General features: G+C 48.2%; 1 protein-coding gene across 13 annotated transcripts in view; it reads right to left on the minus strand.

Annotated features, from left to right (window-relative positions):
• Positions 1 to 909: 909 nt before the first annotated feature.
• Positions 910 to 24,860, minus strand: part of SH3GL3 (SH3 domain containing GRB2 like 3, endophilin A3) — a 131,390-nt gene continuing 107,439 nt past the window's right edge. For 12 of the 13 annotated variants that reach the window (XM_042940857.1, XM_042940849.1, XM_042940859.1 and 9 more), the window contains one exon: positions 910 to 1,575. In XM_042940857.1, coding sequence (XP_042796791.1) covers positions 1,370 to 1,575 — 206 coding nt within the window. In that variant the 3' untranslated portion in view covers positions 910 to 1,369. Of the gene's footprint in view, positions 1,576 to 9,756; positions 9,844 to 24,860 lie in introns of those variants that run through there. The other variant, XM_042940858.1, reaches the window with a different exon arrangement.

A 24,860-nucleotide genomic window follows, 5' to 3' on the forward strand; every position in this document is an offset into this window, starting at 1 on the left:
TCTCAGTTCTTTTATCTGCAAAACGGACTGTTATGAAAATTAAGTGACTTCATTCATTTAAATGCTTAGAGTAGCACCTGGCCCATAGTAAGCACTCAATAAAAGCCGTTACATTATATTACAGACACTATAGATACAACTGTTTTAGAGAAGGTGTGGGGGAGAGGGACTGGTAGGAAAAGGAAGGAGGAAAAGTATCCTGGATGTTGGGAATTTTCTGATGTACCACGGACTCAGAAGACTGAGAAATCTGGTTTTGGTCACCTTAGACCAACTGGCCTCTGCAAAAGGCTTGGGTGAGCACTTCAGTGAGTCGTGGGGTTCAGTGAATAATCGGAGTTCAAACTCTGCCTCTCACACCACTGTCGTTTGATCCTGGGCAAGCCATCCAATGGGCCTCCTTCTCTGCAGGAGAAAGGCTACCTGCCCCCTCCCCCAGGACAGCTGTGGCCGCCCCTGGATCAAAGTACGTGACGAGTGCATACCCTGGGTGAGGCCAGGGGCTGGTTCTCTGAAACTATGCAATCTTGTTACTGGCACTCAACCCAACTCCCCATTCTGCTCCTTCCAGAGCATTCCAACGGGACCTGCTTGAAAAACCTACCCGATAGTTGGCAGCCGCGGAAGCTTGTGTTAGGTTCTATTATAAATAAACTTGACAGTGCATGGAAAAGTCCCGTATCCCTGAACTGGAAGGAGGGTGTGCTGTGTTTGAATCAGGGGGACAGCGAAAGCCCCCTCTCAGACCTGCGGACTTAGTCTGGAAGAAGCCTGCATATGCATCCACACTGCGCCTACTGCCCCCCCCCACCCCGCCGGCGCCCCCCGCTCAGCCACGGGGCACAGGGGCAGTTTACAGCTGGACCGCCACGCTTGAAAGCCAATTCAACATTAAGAATAACCACGGCCTTTTGCCAACATGGTGTGTCATATTTATTGGGCTATTCACAGGTCAGCTAAAACAGGAGGAAAGGAAAGACCAGATGACATCAGTAACGTCAGGAAACAAAATATTTAGCATTTCTTAAGTTTCAAATTTTGCATTCCGTTGCAGCTGAGGAATATAGGCAATTCATTAACATAACTGCAATGGGTGTGGTTTATTCTTAGCAACGAGAAGCACGGACATTTATTCAACCGAAGACTTTTAGAACACTAAGCGAAAAAGGAAAGTATATTTTCATGTAGCTAAGACAAGAAAATCATTTATACAAATTAAATTGGTACAAAATACATTATAAAGAGAACACACATACAAAAGTCATTAAGTGGGTCAAAGAGCAAGGATGTCACAGAACGCCACACGGAGAGAACACTGGTGTGAATTCATTTCAGTTATGAAAGTGGGTCCAAAGTCTGAGTTACACATTTACTGAGGTAAAGGCACGATCACTTCCACATAATTAATGGGGAAGAATCCAGATTCCCCATGGAGCATTCCCTCATACCAGTTTTCATCTATCTGATTGGTTAATGTAATGATGTCTCCTTCTTTAAATCCTAGTTCTCCTTGGTTCTCTGGCTCAAAATCATAGAGACCACGACAGCAGGGCTGGTCCATGGGAACGTTAGAACCTGTCCACGTCATACGGAGACAAAAAGTACAGGTTAATGGGACACATGATCTTTGGAGAAGGGGGAAGGTGGAGAGCTGGAGGGGTCATGAACACCAGGTCATCTGCCTTCTTCCCCAAAAGGCTGGCTCAGCCCGGCCCACCGATGCTGCGCTCTCGGGGTCTGTCCCGGCTGCCCCTCACTAGATGACGCCCTCGCAGGCCTCCTGGGCCCACGGCTTCTCCCCTGGGTACCCCCATCCAGAGGAGTCAGGCCCGGCCTACCTTCCTGAAGCAGCTCCTTGGTTCTGCCCGGAGCCCGCGGGAGACACAGAACTACAAGGCCCAACCCCTGCCCTCAGGGAGCTTATGGTTTCTTTGTGAAGATCGGACAATACACGTGCAACATTTGAAGGACAAAGATGAGGTGGTGAGTCACTTATAGCTCAGAAGCTCAGAGAAGGAAGAAGCAGAAAAGGCCTGTGTGGTCGGGACATCTTCTCGGAGCTGGTGACCGGGACATGGAATGAGGCAGGATGTGAGGCTGGAGAGAACAGGTAGACTATTCACAGACCAGCCTGACATGCTGGGCTGATTATAGGAAGTTCTCGGAATAACGGTTCTCAAATAGTTATTTTTTAATTTCTAAACTAAGACATGGCAATGGTAAGAAAGGAAGAAGAAAAGGAAGGAGGGAGGGAGGGAGGGAGGGAGAAGAATATGCAAAATCGAGGAAAGTCAGCTGTAACCCACTAACCCAGAGATAACCAATGTGAGATTTAATGTTTTGGTGGAGAAGCTTCCAGATGTGTTTATGAATATATTTGCATATGTATTTACACAAATATGTTCATGAAAGAACATTCCTATACATATTATTGTGACTTTTTCTCCAGATTACTTTTAATTGCTGAGCAGTTGTCAACTATACCCAGTATGACATGATTTTTTTTTAATGTTTATTTATTTTTGAGAGAAAGACAGAGTGTGAGCTGGGGAGGGCCAGAGAGAGAGGGAGACACAGAATCGGAAGCAGGCTCCAGGCTCTGAGCTGTCAGCACAGAGCCCGACACGGGGCTCGAACCCACGAACCATGAGATGACGACCTGAGCCAAAGTTGGGATGCTCAACCGACTGAGCCACCCAGGTGTCCCAATTTTTTTTTAAGTTTTTTTTTTAAATTTTTTTAGCATTTATTCATTTTTGAAAGGCAGAGAGACAGAGCGTGAATGGGGGAGGGGGAGAGAGAGAAGGAGACACAGAATCTGAAGCAGGTTCCAGGCTCTGAGCTGTTAGCACAGAGCCCGACGCGGGGCTCAAACCCACGAACCAGGAGATCATGACCTGAGCCGAAGTTAGACGCTCAACCAACTGGCTTAACCAACCACCCAGGCGCCCCAATGACAGGACTTCTTTAACTAACCTCCTATTGCTGGATAGTTAAGGTCCTTCCTTCCCTCCCTCCTTCCTTCCTCTTTCCCCCTTTCTTCAATTTATTTGTCTATTGTTTTTTGGTCTTAAAAGTTTTAGGAGCCCCCTTTTATACTATACTATACTAATTACTATACTTTGTCATTTTGCTGTGAGCATTATTCCCAGTGTATCATGCTTTCTTCAATCTGTTCTGGAATGTGTCCTGGGGGTGGGGCAGGGAAGGGGGTCTGTTTGGTTTTGGCATACATACAGGTCAAGTTCATCAACCTTTGCATCCCAGGTTCCTCCTCCACGTTCGTATGTACATATTCAACTAAATTAATCCCAGCAATGATTTAACTTTTTCACGTGAAAATGTTTACTCTTAACTCCATTGAATTTTGGCTAATAGAGGTGTTATTTACTTTTAACAATGCTCAAGGGTTATCTCAACACAATTTATTAAATGATCCTTTCTTCCTCTACTGACTTCAAATATTACTTTCACCTTTACCATATATTTAATTATCACGTGCACTTGGATGTATTTCAGGATTTTCTAATTTTTTCCCATTGATCGATTTAGGCACCTGCAACGACGCGTCATTTTAAATGTTGTGGCTTTCAAGTAAACGTGAATTACTAATAAGGTAAATTCCTCATCACTTTCTAATCTTTCAAAATCTCCTATTCTCATGAAATCATTCAACCAGGCAAACTTAAGTATCAATGTATTGAGTGTTGTCCCCCCAACAAAAATCCCACTTTGGGGGCACCTGGCTGGCTCAGTCGGTACGGCATGTGGCTCTCGATCTCAGGGTCATGAGTTCAGGCCCCACGCTGGGCAGAGAGATTACTTTTTAAGAACTGCATTTTGATTGCAACTGGATCATTTTTTTTAAGTATTAAGACTAGTTTTAGGAGGTTTTCTAATGAGCGATGATCTGTGTTCCCTGAAAGAACCACTTACACGTGTGTTAAACTTCCATCCGACAGAGAGACTGGGTTTGTTAACTCTCTAAGATTTTCGCATCTCTATTCAAAAGCGAAATTACTCTCATTTTACATTCTGGTCAGGCTTTGGTATCAGAACATGCCAGAAACTTGTTTTCTATTCTCCAAAATATTCAGTCTTGAATGTTTGAAAACGTTTGCCCCCAATGATCTAGGCTAATGGGTTTCTGAACATAGAATGCTTTCTTGGATAGTTTGTGACAGTAACATAAGAGTGTCCACAAAGGAGGTGTGTGGCCCCACTCCAGGGCACGACAGCCTCTAATGGGACGCGTGGCCTCAGCCAGTCTCATGATTCCCTGTGGAGGAGCTGAGGCAAGGGGGTGAGCAGGAGCGGAGAGGTTGCCCCGGCCAGGGGAGGTGACACCCGACCAGAGGGTCAAGCTCACGGACCACTGGTGGACGCAGAGCAGATGTGACTGTCCCCGTGAAGAACGAGCTGGAAGGGAGCTGAGCCCCACCCCGGGAAAACCACGCGCCCCACGTACATGGTAACCACCCCGTGGACAGAGACCACGGCCAGAAGACAGAGCAGGCCATCCAGAAGGAGACCACGGAGGACTCCACACCATCGACAGCCGACTCCTCACGGCTTCCTTTTGTCACAGGAGCAGAGGGAGGTCTGCAAAGGCGGGAGGCAGTGTCCCAGGACAAGACCACACCGGATTCACAGTCTGTGTCCTTTCACAAGAGCTTAACCCCTGCACGTGACTGAAATATCTGCCTAGATCATCTCACTTCTGCCATCCTCTTTTATGCTTTCTGTTTTGATTTCCTTTTTTCCATAATCAGGAAACAGTTTTCTTTCTCTCACTTCCACTGAGAGTCGAGGCAAGTTCTGCCAGAGACTGTGTTCCTTCCTCACCGGATCGTTTATGTCCACATAAAGAGAATATAGATCTGGGTACTTCTGTGTCTGGCCAAACGAGAAGCCCCTCTGTCCCAGGCAGCAAATTCACCGTGCGCTGCCCGTTTCTCCGGCTGGTGGCGCGGCCCTCCTTCAGCAGGACCCCACTGCCTTCCTGTTACCGCGGCTCTCGATATGGCGGCACGGTAGGACGCCCACGGCCCCTCTGAACCCCAGGCCGATTAAGTCAGAAGCTCTGACAGTGGGGCCTGGACATCAGGGCTTCTTAAAATTTCTCAGGGGATTCCAGTGTCCAGGGGAGGCTGCAAATCATCAGCCTAACGGCCCTCCCCCCTCCCTCTGCTTTTGGCAACCAGAGCTTGGGAGTGTCACGGCGTTTCAGCCGGTGGGGAAAGGGAAAGTGGTCACGGTAGGGAACGGGATCCTCTTCTCCCCCTCCAGATAGGAAGCTCCTTCCCATGTGGTGACTTACACGTAGACCAGCCTTTTAGCATGTGGATGCACCTGCACTACGGTCTCTAGAATGTACTTGATGTTTCTAGCTTTCTGATGGCTCCTTCCACGACAGACCTCCATGCCACCCCAACTTTTGTCATAATGATGGCGGTGGGAGGATTTCAATGTGGAGGCCCGGCTCATCGTCTTGCATTTGAACAGGATAACATGCAATTACTTCAAAGCACTGGGAAATGGAGTGTTTTGCCTGCAGAACTTTTCATTCTCCTCTGGAAACGCAAAGCCTGGCTGGTGAGCTGGGGCCCCGAAAATCTATGGCAACTCGGGCCGTTGAGTGACAGTCGACTTTATTAACGGATACGTGCTTTAACGTGGTCTATGAAGGTGATTACCGTCCTTTTAGCATTTCCGGCACTCTACCAGTGCAATAAAGAGGGAGCCGGAGGCAGCTGCCAAACCACACGGTGGGCTCGGGAAGCACTTCCTTGAACGCGAAACGTCAGCGCTAGAAAGGTATTTTGGTGGTCCTCCCATGGACCCTTCTCTTTTTGAAGGAGAGACAGCGATGCCTCTAAGAGGTGACAACAGCCTGGCCCCGGGGCTAATGGCAGCGCCAGGGCCAGACGCCAGGGCTCCAGACCCCAGCCTGTGACCTACCCGACTGACGTCACCTCCGACGTGATCTAGGACGCTACTCAGGGTTGCCAAGCCATTTTGTGAGCTACCACCCTGAGCACGGGTCTAAGTATGTATTTTTTCCTCCCGTTTACTCTGCAAGCTACCTGCAATGACTAAAATAAATGCTAAACTGCAGGCACGCACTTGCCCCGACCACCAGCTGCATGTGTATACGTGTGCACTCCCAGCGCACACACCGAACACATCGGGGGAAAGACACATTACTCACTTCTCACCTCATTTATTCTAGGCAAGGGACCGTTGCCACGCTGCCCACTTAGATTTTCTAAGAGCTGGAGAGCGACCAGCACTCCTATCACACTCCATCAGCAGATGAGCCCCAAACAGGGCGTCTCTGCTGAGACCACTGAGTGGAGAGACCCCTGGACACCAGTTCCCTGACTCAGGTGAGGCCCGATCACCTGGCTCTCTCCGGCCAGCTCCACGCCGCCCCCCGCCCCGAACACACTTCCGGCAGTGCGGGCACCAGCTAAACACACACCTTCCGGCTAGAGCTGGGCTGGCCGTCCTGAGTGACACAAGCAGCAGACGATATTCTGGAGCATCATCCCACGCACTTGTCACGCTGGCTCGCGTCTGCGGTCTGGGGCCCTTAATCCAAGGGGCGGTGGCCTCCCTAACTTGATGGAAAGGGGAGAGCCCGCACGCGGACAGTGCGGTCAATGTGGCAAGCTCTAAGTTGCAAAATAATGCCATTTCAGCTACGAAACAGCGGGAAACGGCTTTCATGCCGGCGCCAGGTAGGCTTTTCTGAGATTTAAGAGGCAGAGAGAGAGACACCGACAGCCAGATAGGCTGACTCCTGGGGTCCAAGGAACCAGGATGTGAAGAACTCAGAGCAAGGAGATCCTATTACAAGCCGCAAAGAGGGAAGGGCTGTTCCCTGCCACCCAGAGGGGATACACAAGCTCTTTCTAGAGGCCGGAGAGAGAAGAGGCTGGGCAAGAAGGCTGAAAAGCTCCCCAGATTCCATCCAGGGTAGGAGGTGGTGGTCTTGGGCCCCACTTCCCACTGGAATTCTGGGAGAAGGCGGGCCCCCCCCAAGTGCTCTAGCCCCACAGAGGGTGGGGGGCCAAACAGTAGGAACGGTGGGGTGGTGTAATTAAGCCACCCCTGGCTCCCTGTGACCCGTGAACAAATCTCAAGTCCCCCCAGAAGCAAGGAGGTGCTGGGGGGGCAGCTGGACCGGGCGCGGCCTGGGGGTGGGCACACAGGATGCAGAGACCCCACAAGGCAGAGCTGGAGGCTTGGACCACAGAGCCAGGCCCGGGCCTGTAGTGATAAGTCATCTCAACAGTGCGAGCAGGTCAGGCCCAGACAAGCTCCTCGCCGGCCACCACGATGTCCAGTGACCTTCCCCTGGCATCTGGGCCACATCTTGGGGTCGAGACGTGGGGAGAAGAGGGCCGGTGAGGAAAAACAACACCCCTGACTCACAGGGACTTAAAGTGAATTTAAGTCCTAAATTGACCAAGTAATAAGTGGATAGTCTACTTTCTATTGAAAGAGACCGAGTTACCTTGAAATGGCAAGATTATGTTTTTTTCCACCATTAGAAGAGATGGAAAAAAGATTAATTTTTTTTTTTTTTTTTTTGGCCAACAGTAGAAATGGAAAAAAGATTAACTTGTTTCCGCCACTGGTCTAAATGGAGGCAAGTTCAGTTCACTTTAAGAGAAATAAAAGTTTCTGCCCACCTAAGTGATAATGTATGAATTTTCCCTCTCCACAACAGAGGAGTCACAATCACCAGGGCTGGAGCCCAAAGGTCCGGGCAGAACAGACCACGTCTCCTCAGTGGGGTCTCCCAAACGGGACCAGCCACAAACGTCCGCAAGGTGCCCGAATGCCCAACTTCCCAGTCAGAAGCCGGCACCTTTGCTGAAACCTTCGCGTGAGAAAAGATGGGTCGTACCCAGCGTCCCATCCTCGGGGACGACGTGTGCCTTTTGTCCCCTGGAGTCTGGCAACTGGTGCTCCTTGACCACGCCCACCTGCTAGCTGTCCCACACGCAGCAGTGGCCCCGGACCCGCGGGGAGCTGCTCTCGCGTACCTCGCCGGCCGATGTGCACGCGTGTGCTGCACAGCAGGCAGCTGACCCCCCAGCCCCCCACCGTCCAGCCTTCCCCCCACCCCCGCCCTGGCCCAGTGGCCTGTGTTTATTTTCTCTTACTCCCGAGACCTGGCTTAACGTAACATGAGAGCAGAGGTGGGAAAAACACGGTCTTCCTTGTTAAAGCCCTGAAACAAAGATTATTTTAACAGAGAAAAGGGAGTATCCCTGTTAAATATTTATTATTCCTGTCCTGATCCACACCATTAGGAGAAAAAGAAACAAAGGAGGCTGGAACACAAGAGCTTCAAGGTGGCTGGTCGGTAAGTACCCTAATGGCAGCACACGACAGGTAGGGAGCTCCTGTTCTCCCTAAAATAAGTTTCCCTCCCTCTAGGCAATAATTTGGCCTAGTTCCTAACAATATTGGGTCCCCCCCTTATTATTTTAACAACGGTGAACTTCCAGGGAGTGCCCTTCCCCCAGCCAGCCCTTCGTGCCCCCAAGTCCCTGCCGCAGAGGGCGACTCACACAGAGGTGCCCAGCACATCTCACTCCAGTGGTGGTTCCCTGGCCCTCAGCCCCAGTCGGCGACAGGGGTGACACGGGTTTACCCCGGGCCGGGGCGATATCCCGAGTGCCTCGCTGGTACCAGTGGGCCTACTGTGGTTCCATCACTTCCCCCAGTGGGATGGATGGAGAAACCAAGGCGTACAGAGGTTCAACACGGCGCGCCTCCATCTGGGTCCAGAGTCCACCCTCGATCCGAAAGTCATTAGCTGGCGGGTCCACCCCCACCTAACTGCCGAGCCAACCCCAAGCCGGGGTGCGGGGAGGGCGGGGTCCATCCGTTGGGCTGGGTGAGCCCACGTGTCCTCGGCCTGGCGCGCTCAGGGGAGCTCCGAGGCCCCGGGATGCCCTCTGGGGAGCGGTCTCCCCTAAGCCCCTCCCTGGTCCTCCGAGGCCCACCCAGGTCCCACCTCGCCCTGCCAGTCATGCTCAAAGGACGTCCTTGGGGTACTTACTCTCTGGCCTGCTTGCCTCTGCCTGAGCCTCTGCTTCTAAGTGAGCAGCTCAGGCTTCAGTTAAAAAACAACACAAACACTGGCATCCACCGCAGGTGGCAGATTAGCCACCAGAGTGGACGTGGCGTCAGATGTCCCCGGCATCTGCAGCCGGGCCTGCTCACGTGCCAGGATCTGCCGGCCTGTCCTCAAGGACCGTGTCTCTGCCCCTGCCGCTGACGGCGGTGGAGGGGGACGGGGAGCGAGCGGTCAGCGGGGCGGGGGGCATCCTTCTCTCCGCGGCACGAAAACATGGCCATCTCGGGCCGCATTTAAACTTGGGTTGTTTTCAGACCCTCAGAGGCCCCCACTGCTCTCTCCTCTGCCGGCCCCGACTCTGGGGATCCCGTTACCCGGAACCCCCTCCCCGCAGAGCACCCCAACTAACTGCAAGGCAAGCTACGACCCCACCCCCCAACTCCTATAGTTCGGAGGGGAAAGGGGAGGGAGAGAGAAGTGATTCGCACACCTGATGCCGACGTGAGCGCCTATTGGCGAATGACCGATCTACCAGAAGCTACTGACCTGAGGAGGGTTCTTTGTCTTTTAGTAAATGCCCCAGACTTCTGTGCCTTTTGCGTGTTTTGTTCCTGCTTTTTTTTTTAGTCTTTCTCTTGCCTCCCTTGTGGTCGGGCCGCGACCCGTCACTGTCCTGCCGTGAGTGGGCCTTCCCGAAGCTGTCCCTTGGCCTCTCTAATCTGCTGCTTCCAGTCTGCTGTAGGCTAGGAAATCAGAGGACCATTAGGTGACATCAACAGCCACTGGGTCGTGGGCTCTTACTCTGCAGCCCTACGCACGCCCAGCACCTCTGATTCACACAAGCTTCAAATAAACCTGTGGGGTCAGGGTGCTAATTCCCATCCTTTTGAGGGTGAAACCGAGACCCAGAGGCATGGGGTGAGAGCCAGGGCCCGGGCACTTCTGTGGCTCCGAAGCCCATCTGACAGTGAGGACTGCAGGGGACACCCATCGCAGCCGGGCGGGCTCAGGTTCTGCCGCCTTCCTGGTCTTAAGTCTGGGAGTTCAGAGGTGTTTCCTTATCACCAACACTACTGGTGGGGCCGCTAAGGAGCAGAGAGGGAGTTTCCTGTCAATGGGCGGAGTTAACCCAAGCAGGAATGGGGGACCCTTTACCCCCTCTGGGGGGCTTCAGCTGCACACCAGGACCTCCCTGAGATGTGGCTGTGCCCCCACCGTCGGACGACGGGGTAGCTCAGCTCTTGACGGGCTGGGACGCATGACCGGTTTCAAACTTTCAAGTTTATTTCCAGTTCAGACTCGTTCTCAGGCACTCCGGGCCAGACACCACACTCAACCCAGGAGATGCCACCTCTTTTGAATTAGAATGAGCATATTTGGTGCAAGTTTTAATTTCTTTTTCTTTTAATCAGTCTAAAATCTCAAGCACTTGTAGAAAGGTTCCTTGGAAGCTAAACACTTTCCCTTTAGCTGACCCAGACACAGCAGAATTATGATAAATACCACAAAACCTATTTTGTTTAGCATCTCTAAAACACTATTTTTGGGGCGCCTGGGTGGCTCAGTCGACTGAATGTCCGGCTTCGTGATCTTACAGCTCGTAGGTTTGAGCCGTGCATCGGGCTCTGTGCTGATGGCTCGGAGCCTGGAGCCTGCTTTGGATTTGGTGTCTCCCTCTCTCTCTGCCCCCCACCCACTCACACTCTGTCTCTCTCTCTCCCTCAAGAGATAAGATAAACATTAAAAATATAAATAAATAAAATAAAATCCTATTTTTGTCCGCTGGTAATAAATTAGGGACTTCAGATCCCTGGTTTCTAGCTCTGGATTAGGTCACCTCTGGGCCCTGATTTTCAACTTTAATCTGTGGTTAATGCTACGGACTGAATGTCCAACAAATTCATATGCTGAAGCCTAGTCCCCAGTGCGGTGGTAAGTGGAGATGGGACTCTGGGGAGGTGACTAGGTCACGACGGTGGACCCGCAGGAATGGGACAGAGCCACCGTGTCGGGACACAACAAGAAGACAGCCATCTGCAAACCAGGAAGCGGACCCTCACCAGCCACGGAATCTGCTGGCACCTTGACCTTGGACCTCAAGCCTCCAGTGCTGTGGGAAATAAGTGTGTTGGTTAAGCCCCTGGTCTGTGGTGTTCTGTGACAGCTGCCCAGCTAGCTAAGACAAATCTATTGAAGTCTATGAACTGTCTTTCTAGAAATAAGAAATCTGTGTTTATCCACAGGAGATGTGACTTGTTGAAACCGCCTGTCAGTGGAACTCAAGCTTCATGATTCTACTCTCGTCTATAAAAATGAGCATGTGTGATTTCTTTTACCCTTAATACCAGTCCTCCCCAGCTGATGAAGACTGCAACACCCCGGTGTGACCAGTAAGGTGTGTGCCCTCCACCCTGCACAGCCTTGCTTGTCCTGAGATGTAATGTCGAAAGTTGAGGCCCCTGTACTTATGGAAGCTTCCTGGGAGGTGGCCCTCTGTGACAACCAGGCCTGGGAGGTGACCCTCTGTGACCATCAGGCCCAGTGTCTGTGGGTCCCCTTCGCCACTCCGAGTGAAGGGAAAGCAGAAAACAAACGGTGGCCTTAATCACAGGTGGCTTCCTGGCCGCCGGCACGGGGCCAAGCCTGCAGATGTGTTTCCTTTGCTCTGCTCCTCGCTTTGTATAGTGCGGATTAGATGCCAACACTTAAAAATCAGGAGATTGACTGGGGCGCCTGGGTGGCTCAGTCTGTTGAGCGTCCGACTTGGGCTCAGGTCACGATCTCGCGGTCCGTGAGTTCGAGCCCCGCGTCGGGCTCTGGGCTGATGGCTAGGAGCCTGGAGCCTGTTTCAGACTCTATGTCTCCCTCTTCCTCTGACCCTCCCCTGTTCATGCTCTCTCTCTCTGTCTCAAAAATAAATAAATGTTAAAAAAAAATTTTAAGAAAAAAAATCAGGAGATTGCTCGTAAATATATGATTTCTGGCTTCTCTTGAAAAAATCAGAAAGGCTGGCTATTCTGGGCCCACAGCCCCGGGCAACAAGCAGTGGCTACTGCCCACCGGCGTCCCCGTGACTAGACTCGCCTCCCCCCTTTGTGCACCTGTCCTGGAGGTCCGGTGTCAGCCACTTATCACCGGCCTGGCACTGTTTTCTTACGCTTTCCCTGAGTCTCTCATCCTCATAATCTGGCATTAGAATTTGCACCTGGGGCCACACCCACTGGATAATTCCAGGGGGCGTCAGGACTCTGAGGTACTGTCCCCTGGATTTGTGCTATACGGGTGCCCTATGTGTCACCCGGGACACAATCCACTTCTACACTTTTTTTTTTTTTAATGTAAGTACCAGGGTGCCCAGATAGCTCAGTTGGGTGTCTGACTCTTGATTTCAGCTCAGGTCATGAGGTCACGATCTCGTGGTTCATGGGATCAAGCCCCACGTCGGGCTCTGTGCTCACAGCACAGAGCCTGCTTGGGATATTCTCTCTCTCTCTCTCTCTCTCTCTCTCTCTCTCTCTGCCTCTCTCTGTCTCTCCCCAGCTTGCTCACCAGCTCTCTCTCTCAAAATAAATAAACATTTAAAAACATATAAGTACCTATATTAATATTTAGATAATGACATTTTAAAATTTAGCTTAAACACCTTGCAAAATATCGACATTTTAAAATATGCGGCATTTGAGATAATAGAATATCACCATCTCAGCCAAGTAGTATTAAACTTGCCACAACTAAGTTACAAGTTACATCTTACAGCTTTTTGAAACCCCTTTTCATAGACTTTTTCGAAGAATTACAGGAAACCATTCCCTGCAGGGAGAGAGCCTTTCCCTCTAAAGCTTCCTTCGGAGGAAAAATAAGAGAAGGGCTTTTCTCCTTTCTTGAATCAATGGCTGCTGATCAACAATAAGAATCATGGTTCAATTTCATCTTTTTAAAGAAATATTTTTTAAACACAGAACATATAAAATGTTCAGTCTGTACACTTCTCAAGTTTTTAAGAATGTTAGGTGCTCATAAAAGATAATTACTACAGCCACAGAGTGAGCTGGGAAAGAAACTTGGAAGGTGTTATAGCCGATCATTTTACTTAGGAACAAGGTCGAATCAGCCCAGAGATGTTAAGAAACTCACCCAAAGTCACACAGCTCATGGATCTGAGCTACAACACAGGAGTCCTGCACTTCCTTGTTTATTTCTCTCCCGTCAATAGCACTGACTGACCCACTGCTGATAATATACAGAAACGGATGTGTGGGGAGGGCAACAAACAAGAAAATTGTGGGAGGGAAAGAAGAAAAAGTAAAAACCAACCTGCCCACGAAGCAATCACCACTGTCGCTGTTAAGTGACATTTTAATTTCCTCTTTGGAAATTTAGGTTAAAAAAAAAAAAGCATATATTTCTATTTGCAAAGTGCTCGTCTTCTTCGAGTTTCAAGCCTCACACTTTACTTTGGAAGAAATGTTTATTTTCTAACGTAATCCCAGAGATTCTGCCCCAACAAGGGGAACGACTCAGACTCGAGACAGGACTTCCGAGCCCCTCTGAGAAGTGTCAAGAACTTTATAAAAGTCTCCTTTGTACCTGAAGGGAGTTGCACTGTCTTCACATAGGCCCTTTGAGAGATTTATTCTGCCTTGCTCTGAAACGCCTACGGCATGCACTCACAGCCCACACTTGCTCACTGATCTCAGCCCATCTCAGGCCGGAGCATATTAACCCTAAATCGTGAGTATATAAAGCGGCACCCTCTTTAAGAACCCAAGTGGGAGGGGGAACCCTCCACACATAATTGAGTTGATAAAAAACGTAAAATACACCTTGTCTTTTTTTTTATGTTTTACTTATTTTTGAGAGAGAGAGAAAGAGAGACAGAGAGACAGAGAGAGAGAAAGAGCATGAGCCGGGGAGGGGCAGAGAGAGAGGGAGACACAGAATCGGAAGCAGGCCCCAGGCTCTGAGCTGTCAGCACAGAGCCCGACGTGGGGGCTCGAACTCACGGACCGCGAGCTCATGACCTGAGCCAAAGTCGGACGCTAAACCGACTGAGCCACCCAGGCGCCCCTGTTCTTACCTTTATGTTAAAGAGAACTTCGAAGAAAAAACAACAAACTGAAGAAAGTATACCCAACAGATAGGACAGCCAAGTATTACTGTAACTTAGAGGGTTCTTAAATTTTTTTTAATGCTTTTTTTTTGAGAGAGAGAGAGAGAGAGAGAGCGTGCACAAGTTGGGGAGGGGCAGAGAAAGAGGGAGAAGCAGAGCCCGAAGCAGGCTCCAGGCTCCGAGCTGTCAGCACAGAGCCCGACGCGGGGCTCGAGTTCGGGAACCGCGAGATCACGACCTGAGCCCAAGTCAGACGCTCAACCGACGGAGCCACCCAGGCGCCCCTATACTTTGTAACGCACTAACTGACAACGTGGGGCCCGGTAAAAATGAGCCAGGAAGATACTTGAGCACAGGTTACAACCTCCTACACTATTTTCTGCAAAACCCAGGGTTTTCTGGCAACAACCCAGGCACACGTTTCAGCCTGGAGACTTTTCTTGGCCCCCTCGTGTCTTTGGGGACCCAGGGGCAGCACGTGCCGGTGAAGCATCGTGACCCTGCACTCACGGGCTCGGCCGGGCGGTGCTTTCTCCAAGCCAGGGCGACAGCGGGGCTCTGCAATTCATCATCTCGACATGTGACTTCCACCACCATCCCCCTCCCCCTTCTCCATTCCTGGCTCATTCTATTCATCCTCTTAAGCAGCGAGAAATGATGTTATCAAAGATTCCATCTCAGTCCCGCGATGGACTGTGCCTAATTGACCTGCACCCTTTTTCATCTCCCTCTTTTCCTTTAGAAAGAAACGATGGAGAAAATGTTCTTGGAATTCGTTCCTGGCAGAGTCCTGCGAGCTTCGCTTTAAATTGTTAGTGAAATGCTTGACATTTTTCCTTCACTTTATAAACATTATGTGCAAATCATCCAGAATCCTAATGGAAAGTAATTTCCCATTGATACAGGCTATAAAATGCCATTTTCTTTTGAAACCGTGCCCCAGAAACAAACAGTACAGGACCCCCTTACACTCGCAGATTCCACCCACAAATCACCGAAGCCCGATGCTGGAGTCCGGGGCCCAGGCTCCTGCCGGGGGCAATTCCGGAGAGGCAGCCTGGGAAGGCACAGGCACGCGTCGAACGGTGGCACTCAGAGCCTGCGGCACCCGAGCATCCGGCGGTTGGACCCGGAGCCTTCCAGAGACCATCTCTTGCACATCTGTGGTCTGGTCTCTGGCCGACCACTGCCCTTCTAACAACTTAATCTGCCCAGGGGCCTAGCTACTGGCCAAGAAGGAGGGGACGAGAGCACTGACATGCACAGTCCGGCCGAGAAAGCCAGGGAACTCGCCGTCCTACCCGCGTTTTCTTCTTCCAGGTCGGATGCATACGACCAACTCCCTGTGCGACCACCTGCTGGCTGCCGCGTCCCTGCGATCAAGAATCTTGGAAATAAATCATCCCCGATGCTCTTGGGCGTTTTAAACGTTGCCCTGGATTCCTTCTTAATGATATAAAGTGAAATATCTGTGAGGGAAAGTGCCCGGCACTGCTTACTGGCTCTGCGGCCTTGAGAAAAATCTCACTTAACCCCTCTGAGCCTCCACTTACGCATCTGCGAAATGTGCCTAACCACAATCTAAGAAATGTGTACGAAGTATTTCGTACCGTGCCTGACCCACGGTAAGTCCTCGGGAAGTGTAACTGCTATGTTGTTTATATTATTATTTGCTACCCTTTTATTTTCTACTATTACCGCTTCCTTGAAATATTGGTACAGTCGCAAAACGGGTTCTGTACACAAAGCATCAAATAACGATACCTGGCCTATGTCTGGCACCCCAGTGCTACGTCCTTACGGCCTCAAGTGATGCTTCAGTTAAAATCCACCTTCACTGTCACAGAGTACAGTGCTCGTCACACTGTCCGTCTGAGAGGTCCAGCTGGCCTCCTCCAAGTAGGCAAGGACACCCCCTCCCAACGGAGAGTGAGTTTTCTCTCCCAGCAATTGAGAGCAAGGCATCCTGGGAGCTGGCCCCTGGCTCCTGCTAACTGGGCTTCCCTCAGACACAATACGGTGCAGGGGGCGGGGAGGGGGGTGACAGGCAGCCTGGGGTCGGACTCCCTTTCAAAGTTTTTAGTTTTTTATATCCCGCTTCTTTCCAAACAGAAATTGTGAAGTGGCCTATGATAATATACGTATTCAGAATCTAGTGTTTCTGGACCAGAAGCAGAAAAGCAAAGCCACAAACGCTAGGGAAACAATATACTGTCATCCAAACGGGACAGCTTCCGAGAGTAAAAGCGGGGCGTTATTACAAACTGAACTAGAGCAACGGAGATGGCACTGTCTTGGGACAGTTTACCGGGACTGTCCCAAGCGAATGAGGGTACAGGGCTGCCGTGGCCCAAGGGGAGGAGAAGCACGTGAGCCAGATGCAGTCGCGTTAATGGTTCCCATGATCCTCTCTTCACACCCGGAGGCTCATCCAAATGTTCTTATTTGAACGTTCTTATCAAAACACGACCGAAAGAGTATCTTGAAAAGAAAGGAAACTGTTGTCCGTGATCCTACTACCACGTAACCTGGTCTTCACAGACACCGATTTGCAGAACTGCAATCACAGGATACTTACAAGTTTGCATCTCTTTTCCACTCGATTTTCAGACCATAAACAGGTTTATGCATCTACCTAACGTCCACAGTAATAAGTCTAAGTAGCTGCATGACAACCCCTCTGATGTACCGTTGCCCTATTACAGACAAATATATAGAAATGAACACTGGCCATTAGGTTATTTTCACTTATAACTTTTTATTTCTCTGGACAGTGGTGTAACAGAACGGGGAATATGCTGTTGCTTAAATTATTTCCTTAGGACACATGTCCGGGCATGAAGCCACTGAGAATGCATAAACATTTTTATTAATTTTGATAGATACCGCTAAATTGATTTCCCAGGGAGTCACCCCAGGGGTCGACAAATGATAGCCTGCAGGCCAAATAATGTTTTAATGGAACACAGCCTTGCCCATTCATTTCCATGCTGTCTACGGCCGCTTCCCACTGTAACCAAGTCACGTGGTTACAACAGAGCCCGTACGGCCCACGAAGCCTGAAGTATTTACCACTCAGCCCCCGACGGAAGACATCTGCCAGCTCTCGCTTACCTTAATACGCCGTCCCACAAGCAGCGTGGGCACGGACGCGGGACCACACTCTCACAGAAATGAATTATGTGGGACCTACCGGGAGGTCAGCGAGACAGAACAGATGTCTTCCTCCACAACAAGTGTGTGGTCGGTGAGTGTGGTACGAGCCACGAGCTAACCACGAAACCCACTCTTCCCTTCTTCCCCAGGAATATCAATACAGGTAGGATGTGACTCTCCCCGCACCCCCCCTCCCCGCCCCCAACTCAGCCTCTGTAGCCAAGTGAGGCCATCAGGCTCCGCTCCTGCCAGACTGGGAGTGGAAGAGACGTGAGCCATTTGGGGCTCATTTCCTAAAGGGGAATCTCTGGCCTGGGCTCCCAGTCTTAATTTCTACCTTTTTTGAACACCTGCTTCCTGGAGCGTCCACACAACAGCAACTACGACCTAACTGACACAACACGGTGCCAGAAGTGGGGTCTTGCCACCACGAGACTTGTGGAGCCGACTCTGCGGGCAGGAGGTGATGAGGAAGAAGCGGGTATAACAGGCGTGAAGCCACGACCTCGCTGGGTCGTGGCAAAGTGTTTGGTGACACTTTGGCCTATGACCAGTTGGAGAGCATATCACACGCCAGCAGCTCGAAAGAAAAAAGATGGATGAAACAGAACGCTAGTGTGTGTTCGCCGCTCCGTGGGGCTGCCACAAATTGCTGTAAGAGAGACAACAAGAACTGCCCAGTTTGCAAGCAAAAGTAAGAGGGAGGAGAGAAAAGAGCCGAGGTTGGATTGCAGTGCGTTAGAAAAGCTAACTGCTTGATGAGCAAGGTGTTATCCCAAATCACTCTGAGACTTCTCTAAACCAAACGAAGGGCCCAGTTCTGCGTCAAGGATTAAGTTAAAAGTATTGCCTCCCCACTCCCAGTCCCCTGTTGATTCAGACAGCCTCAAGGTAACCTTCATAGGTTAAGAAAGGCTAAAGGGCAACCGGCGGAATGGGAGAAGACATCTGCAAACGACACGTGCGATAAAGGGTTAGTATCCAGAATCTAGCTAGAACTTACCAAACTCAAGACCCAAAAAACAAATAACCCAGTGAAAAAATGGGCAGAAGACATAAGTAGATGCTTTTCCAAAGACACCCAGAGAGCTAACAGACACGTGAAAATATGCTCAACATCACTCATCAACAGGGGACTACAGATCAAAACCACACTCAGATACCATCTCACACAGGTCAGAGTGGCCAAAATGAACAAATCAGGAGACTACAGAGGCTGGAGAGGATGCGGAGAAACGGGAACCCTCTCGCACTGTTGGTGGGAATGCAAACTGGTGCAGCCGCTCTGGAAAACAGTGTGGAGGTTCCTCAAAAAATTAAAAATACAACTACCCTCCGACCCAGCAACTGCACTACTAGGTATTTATCCAAGGGATACAGGTGTGCTGTTTCGAAGGGACACATGCACCCCAATGTTCACAGCAGCACTATCAACAATAACCAACGTATGGAAAGAGCCCAAATGTCCATCGACAAATGAATGGATAAAGATGTGGTAAACGTATACAATGTAAATATGACTCGGCAATCCAAAAGAATGAAATCTGGCCGTTTGCGACAACGTGGATGGAACTGGAGTGTATTATCCTAAGTAAAATAAGTCAGAGAAATTTGATGTAACAAATATCATATGATCTCACTCCTATGTGGAATTTAAGAAACACAACAGATAAACACAGGGAAAGGGAAGGAAAACTAAGGTAAAAACAGAGAGGGAGGCAAACCATAAGAGACTCTTAAATACAGAGACCAGACTGGGGGTTGCTGGAGGGGAGGGGAGTGGGGGAAGGGCTAGGTGGGGGATGGGCGCTGAAGAGGGTGCTTGCTGGGAGGAGCACTGGGTGTTGGATGGGAGCGAGGAATCTCTGGGTTCTGCTCCTGAAACCGGTGCTGCAGTGCTCAATCAATAACTTGAATTTAAATTTAAAAAAAAAAAAAAAAAGGCTTGACAAGAAGAGGAGGAAAGAAGGTGGCCCGAAGAGCTACGTCTAGGGCAGGGCCTCGGGGGTGGTCACCGGCCCGAAGGCAGAGTTTCCGGAGGTACCAAGCGTGAAAGGAAGAGAGCAGGTGGAACCTGAACACAAGAATAGACAAAATATCCATAAGGACACAGGAGACTTGAACTACGTTATCAGGCAACGTGACCTAATTGACATTTGTAGAACACTCTACCCAACACGAATAGAATCCACGTGCATTTCAAGTCAAGAACATTTACCAGGATGGATTCTATTCTGGGCCATAAAGCAAGTCTCAAAAAATGTTAAAGGGTACAGTTCGCACGGACTACGTCATCGACCAAAATGGAATTAATTAGAAATCTAAAACAGAAAAGGTATCTGGAGAATCCTCCAAATGTAGGGAAGTAAACCATGGGTTAAAGACGATATCAAACGTGAAACTAGAAAAGTACTCCAAAGAGGACGAAAATGAAGACAACATACCAAGAGCTACGGGTTACCGCTAACGGTGGTACTTCGAGGGAAAGACCAGCACTAAATACACAGATTAGGAAGGAAGAAAGGACGCAGTGACCTCAGCTTCTACCTCAAGAAGTTACATGAAGAAGAGCAAATGAAATCCAAAAGAGAAGAAATAACAAAGATCGAAGTGGAACTCAGTGAGCTAGAAAACAGTAAGCAAGAGAGAAATCAATGCAACAGAAAACGGGTTCTTTGAGAACAGCAATAAAACTGAGGCATCAATAGGCAGGTTGATCAAGAAGAAAAAGAGAGAAGACACAAATTTTCTGCCAGAAACGAGAGCAGTGGGATCACTACAAACTCTACAGAGCTTACAAGGAAAATACGGGAATATATGAACAACTTTATGCCAATAAATCTGGCAACTTAGATGAAATGGACAAATACCCTGAAAGACACAAACTACCAGAGCTCACTCCAGAGGAAACAGATGCCCTCAATAGCCTGAGATCTATAAGGAAATTTAATTTGTGGTTAAAAAAACTTCTGCACAGGGAAACATTTATCTTAAAGAGTAACTTTACAGTGAAAGCTGAGAAACACTGGGTTGGCCAGGGGGTCAACGACAGCATCGATTACAATTTACATCAATAGTAATAAAGAATTCGTGTTGATGGAATATACCCCGAGAATGGCACCTGGCCCCTGTGGTGTGGCCCTGACTCCACCTCCAAATCCCCAGTCTCATCCTGAAAAAAAACGAGACAAATCCCAACTGAGGAACATTCTACAGAATATCTGAACACTACTCCCCCAAACTGCCAAGCTCCTTAAACACAAAGACAGTCTTAGAAACTGTCACAGTCAAGAGTCTAAGCAGACACGATGACTAAATACAATGCAGTGTCCTGGAAGAGATGTTGGAACAGAAAAAGGACATTAGGTAAAAACTAAGGAGATGTGAATAAAGTACAGACTTTAGTTAATGATGTATCAATACAGTCTCACTGGATTACCAAACTAGTAAGATGTTAATAATAAGGGGAGAAAAACATCAAGGGAAACAGTTACGGGTATATAGGCATGCTGTGTACTGTCTCTGCAACTTTTCTATAAACCCATAACTATTCTAAAATTAAGTTTACTTTAAAAAAAGAAAACAACCTTTCTCACAAAGGGCTTATCCCATGAATATAAGACTGCTTTAATTAATTTAACCGAACTCACCATGCTAACAAACTAAAATAAAAACATATTATCATCTCCACAGATGCCAAAAAAGGCATTTGACAAAATCTAAAATTCATTCCTGATAAAAACTCCCAGCAAACTATGCCTGGAAGGGAATTCAATCTGAAAAAAGACATCTATGAAAAATCTACAGCTAACATCATACTTAATCATGAGATGCCGAATGCCACTCCTCTCATATCAAGAACAAGGCAAGCATGTCCACTCCAACTACCCTAGTCAACATGATACCAGAGGTTCTAGCAAGTGCAAAAAAGGCAAGAAAAACAAATAAAAGCCATCCTGACATCCAGTAAAATTGCCTTTATTTGTGGATGACATGATCATCTTTACAGAAAAACTACAGGATCTACAAAAAAAGCTGCTGGAACTAATAAGTGAATTTAGCAACATGGCAGGAAACGAGACCAATCCACAAAAACCAACTGTATACCTATACACTAGCAATAAGAAATTAAAACCTGAAATTTTATTAAAATGCTATTTAAAATCATATGAAATTTTTGAAGTATTGAGAGATTGATTTAAAAATGGACCCAGACACATAGACCAATGGAAAAGAATAGAAACCCCAGAACTAGACCCACAAACGTATGGCCAACTCATCTTTGACAAAGCAGGAAAGAACATCCAATGGAAAAAAGACAGTCTCTTTAACAAATGGTGCTGGGAGAACCGGACAGCAACATGCAGAAGGTTGAAACTAGACCACTTTCTCACACCATTCACAAAAATAAACTCAAAGTGGATAAAGGACCTGAATGTGAGACAGGAAACCATCAAAACCTTAGAGGAGAAAGCAGGAAAAGACCTCTCTGACCTCAGCCGTAGCAATCTCTTACTCGACACATCCCCAAAGGCAAGGGAATTAAAAGTAAAAGTGAATTACTGGGACCTTATGAAGATAAAAAGCTTCTGCACAGCAAAGGAAACAATCAACAAAACTAAAAGGCAACCAACAGAATGGGAAAAGATATTTGCAAATGACATATCGGACAAAGGGCTAGTATCCAAAATCTATAAAGAGCTCACCAAACTCCACACCCGAAAAACAAATAACCCAGTGAAGAAATGGGCAGAAAACATGAATAGACACTTCTCTAAAGAAGACATCCGGATGGCCAACAGGCACATGAAAAGATGTTCAACGTCGCTCCTTATCAGGGAAATACAAATCAAAACCACACTCAGATATCACCTCACGCCAGTCAGAGTGGCCAAAATGAACAAATCAGGAGACTATAGATGCTGGAGAGGATGTGGAGAAACGGGAACCCTCTTGCACTGTTGGTGGGAATGCAAATTGGTGCAGCCGCTCTGGAAAGCAGTGTGGAGGTTCCTCAGAAAATTAAAAATAGACCTACCCTATGACCCAGCAATAGCCCTGCTAGGAATTTATCCAAGGGATACAGGAGTACTGATGCATAGGGGCACTTGTACCCCAATGTTTCTAGCAGCACTCTCAACAATAGCCAAATTATGGAAAGAGCCTAAATGTCCATCAACTGATGAATGGATAAAGAAATTGTGGTTTATATACACAATGGAATACTACATGGCAATGAGAAAAAATGAAATATGGCCTTTTGTAGCAACGTGGATGGAACTGGAGAGTGTGATGCTAAGTGAAATAAGCCATACGGAGAAAGACAGATACCATATGGTTTCACTCTTATGTGGATCCTGAGAAACGTAACAGAAACCCATGGGGGAGGGGAAGGGAAAAAAAAAAAAAAGAGGTTAGAGTGGGAGAGAGCCAAAGTATAAGAGACTGTTAAAAACTGAGAACAAACTGAGGGTTGATGGGGGGTGGGAGGGAGGGGAGGGTGGGTGATGGGTATTGAGGAGGGCACCTTTTGGGATGAGCACTGGGCGTTGTATGGAAACCAATTTGACAATAAATTCCATGGGAAAAAAATAAAAAAATAAAAAAAAATAAAAATAAAAATAAAAATGGACCAGACCTAACTGCTGAAAATAGTAAAACATGGCTGGAGAAATTAAGAAAACTTAAATAAGTGGAAAATAAAGTAGGCTGTGTTCAAGACTGGAAAGGCCCATGTTGTTAAGTTGTCAATTCCCCCTAAATTGATGTACAGGTTCAACCTCAACCAATTCAAAATCTGAGCATACTTTGTTTTGTAAAAATGAAAAAGCATAAAATTCACATGGAAATGCTACTAGAACAGGCCAACCACTTTGAAAGAGAAGCCACGCTAGAGAATTAACACCGCCCTACTTCAAGACTTGCGATGAGGCCAGAGAGCAAGACAACAGAAATATGAATGACAATGGAAATGTAACGATAGAACACTATGTGATACTGCTGTGAATATTATGTTTATGCTCGTAACATTATAAATGGTTGTTATAGGATATGAAAATCAAAGTCGTATCTAAGGCTCCAGAACTATTTAAAAAAGAAAAATGGATGCCTATGAGACCGCCACGTAGAACTTGCAAACACACAAACCAAACCAGAAGAGATGGGAAACCAGTTTTCACAACTCTTGACCCCAAACTCATCTATGCTATAGATGGGTCAGGAGATGGAGATGAGAAAGGGTTTTTAGAGAAATTTCTGGAGAGCTTGAAGGAGGGGGATGTCTTATGTTTTTCTTATTTCACAACAAGTCATGGGAGAGAGATTTTTTTCTTTTTTAGAGAGAGTGCGAGCAGGGGAAAGGGGCAGAGGAAGGGGAGGGAGGGAGGGAGACAGAGAGAAAGAGAGAAAGAGAGAAGAGAGGAGAGAGAAGAGAGAGAGAGAGAGAGAGAGAGAGAGAATCCCAAGCAGGCTCCATGCTCAGTGTGGAGCCCAACGCAGGGCTCAATCCCATGACCTTACGATCATGACCTGAGCCAAAATCAAGAGTTGGGACGCTCAACCAACTGAGCTACCAGGTACCCCGAGGGAGAGAGACATTTAAAAAGACTTGTAAGAGAGCTGGAAATATGCTCCCTGGAGCTTTAAGAACAGAAGTGGTAGACGGAAAAAGAGAGAAGAGGCCAACTACAACCCCTTTCCTGACACCAATCTTCACACTTATAACAGGCCAGAGCTTGAGAAGGGGAAGCCCAGCTTCAAATCCAGATGGCACGGTGACTATCACATGAGGCAGCGCTCTGAGTGCTGCGTGTGCCTGCATTCACACACTCAAGTGAGTCACCCAAGAGCAGCCAGAAATGTCACGGGCCCACCCGTGTCTCCCTCAAGCAGCAGAGGCCACCACACTGAACACAACAACGAGGCACAGAGGGGAGGCACCGTAAGAGTTCTGCATGATCAAAGTGATGGTTCTACAATGAAAATGGTGATTATGAGTAACCTGGAAGGAGGAAGGAGGAAGTGGGACGGGGAAGTGTATGGGAGGCCGAGGACAGGGAGCAAAGAGCTCATCTGCCGTATCAGGAAACCACAGATATTATCCCAAACCAAAAAAATCAAGAACTAATAGCGTATTATTTAGAACAATGGAGCTAAATACCCAACAAAGAGCTGAAAGTGCTTTCCTCCGAGAACAGGAAATGAAGATGGGGAGAGGGCATAAAGGGAGACAGCTGCTTTTCATTAAAGGCCTTGTAGCACCATTTTCTTTTTAGGACTATATACACATATTAGTCCCATCATTTTTATTTTTTAATTGAAAAAAAAAAATCTGAAAGGATAGTGATAGCATTGGAAGAAAATCCAGACCGTGTAGCTCCCACAGGCAGATGTGCTGCAGAGAAGTTTGAAATTCATGGGTGAATGAGACTTCAACTTCAGCGTCATACAAAAATTAATTCAAAGTGGACCATGGACTGAAATGTGCAAGTGTGA

Source organism: Panthera leo, chromosome B3, assembly GCF_018350215.1.
Source record: "Panthera leo isolate Ple1 chromosome B3, P.leo_Ple1_pat1.1, whole genome shotgun sequence".
NCBI classification, from domain to species: Eukaryota; Metazoa; Chordata; class Mammalia; order Carnivora; family Felidae; genus Panthera; species Panthera leo.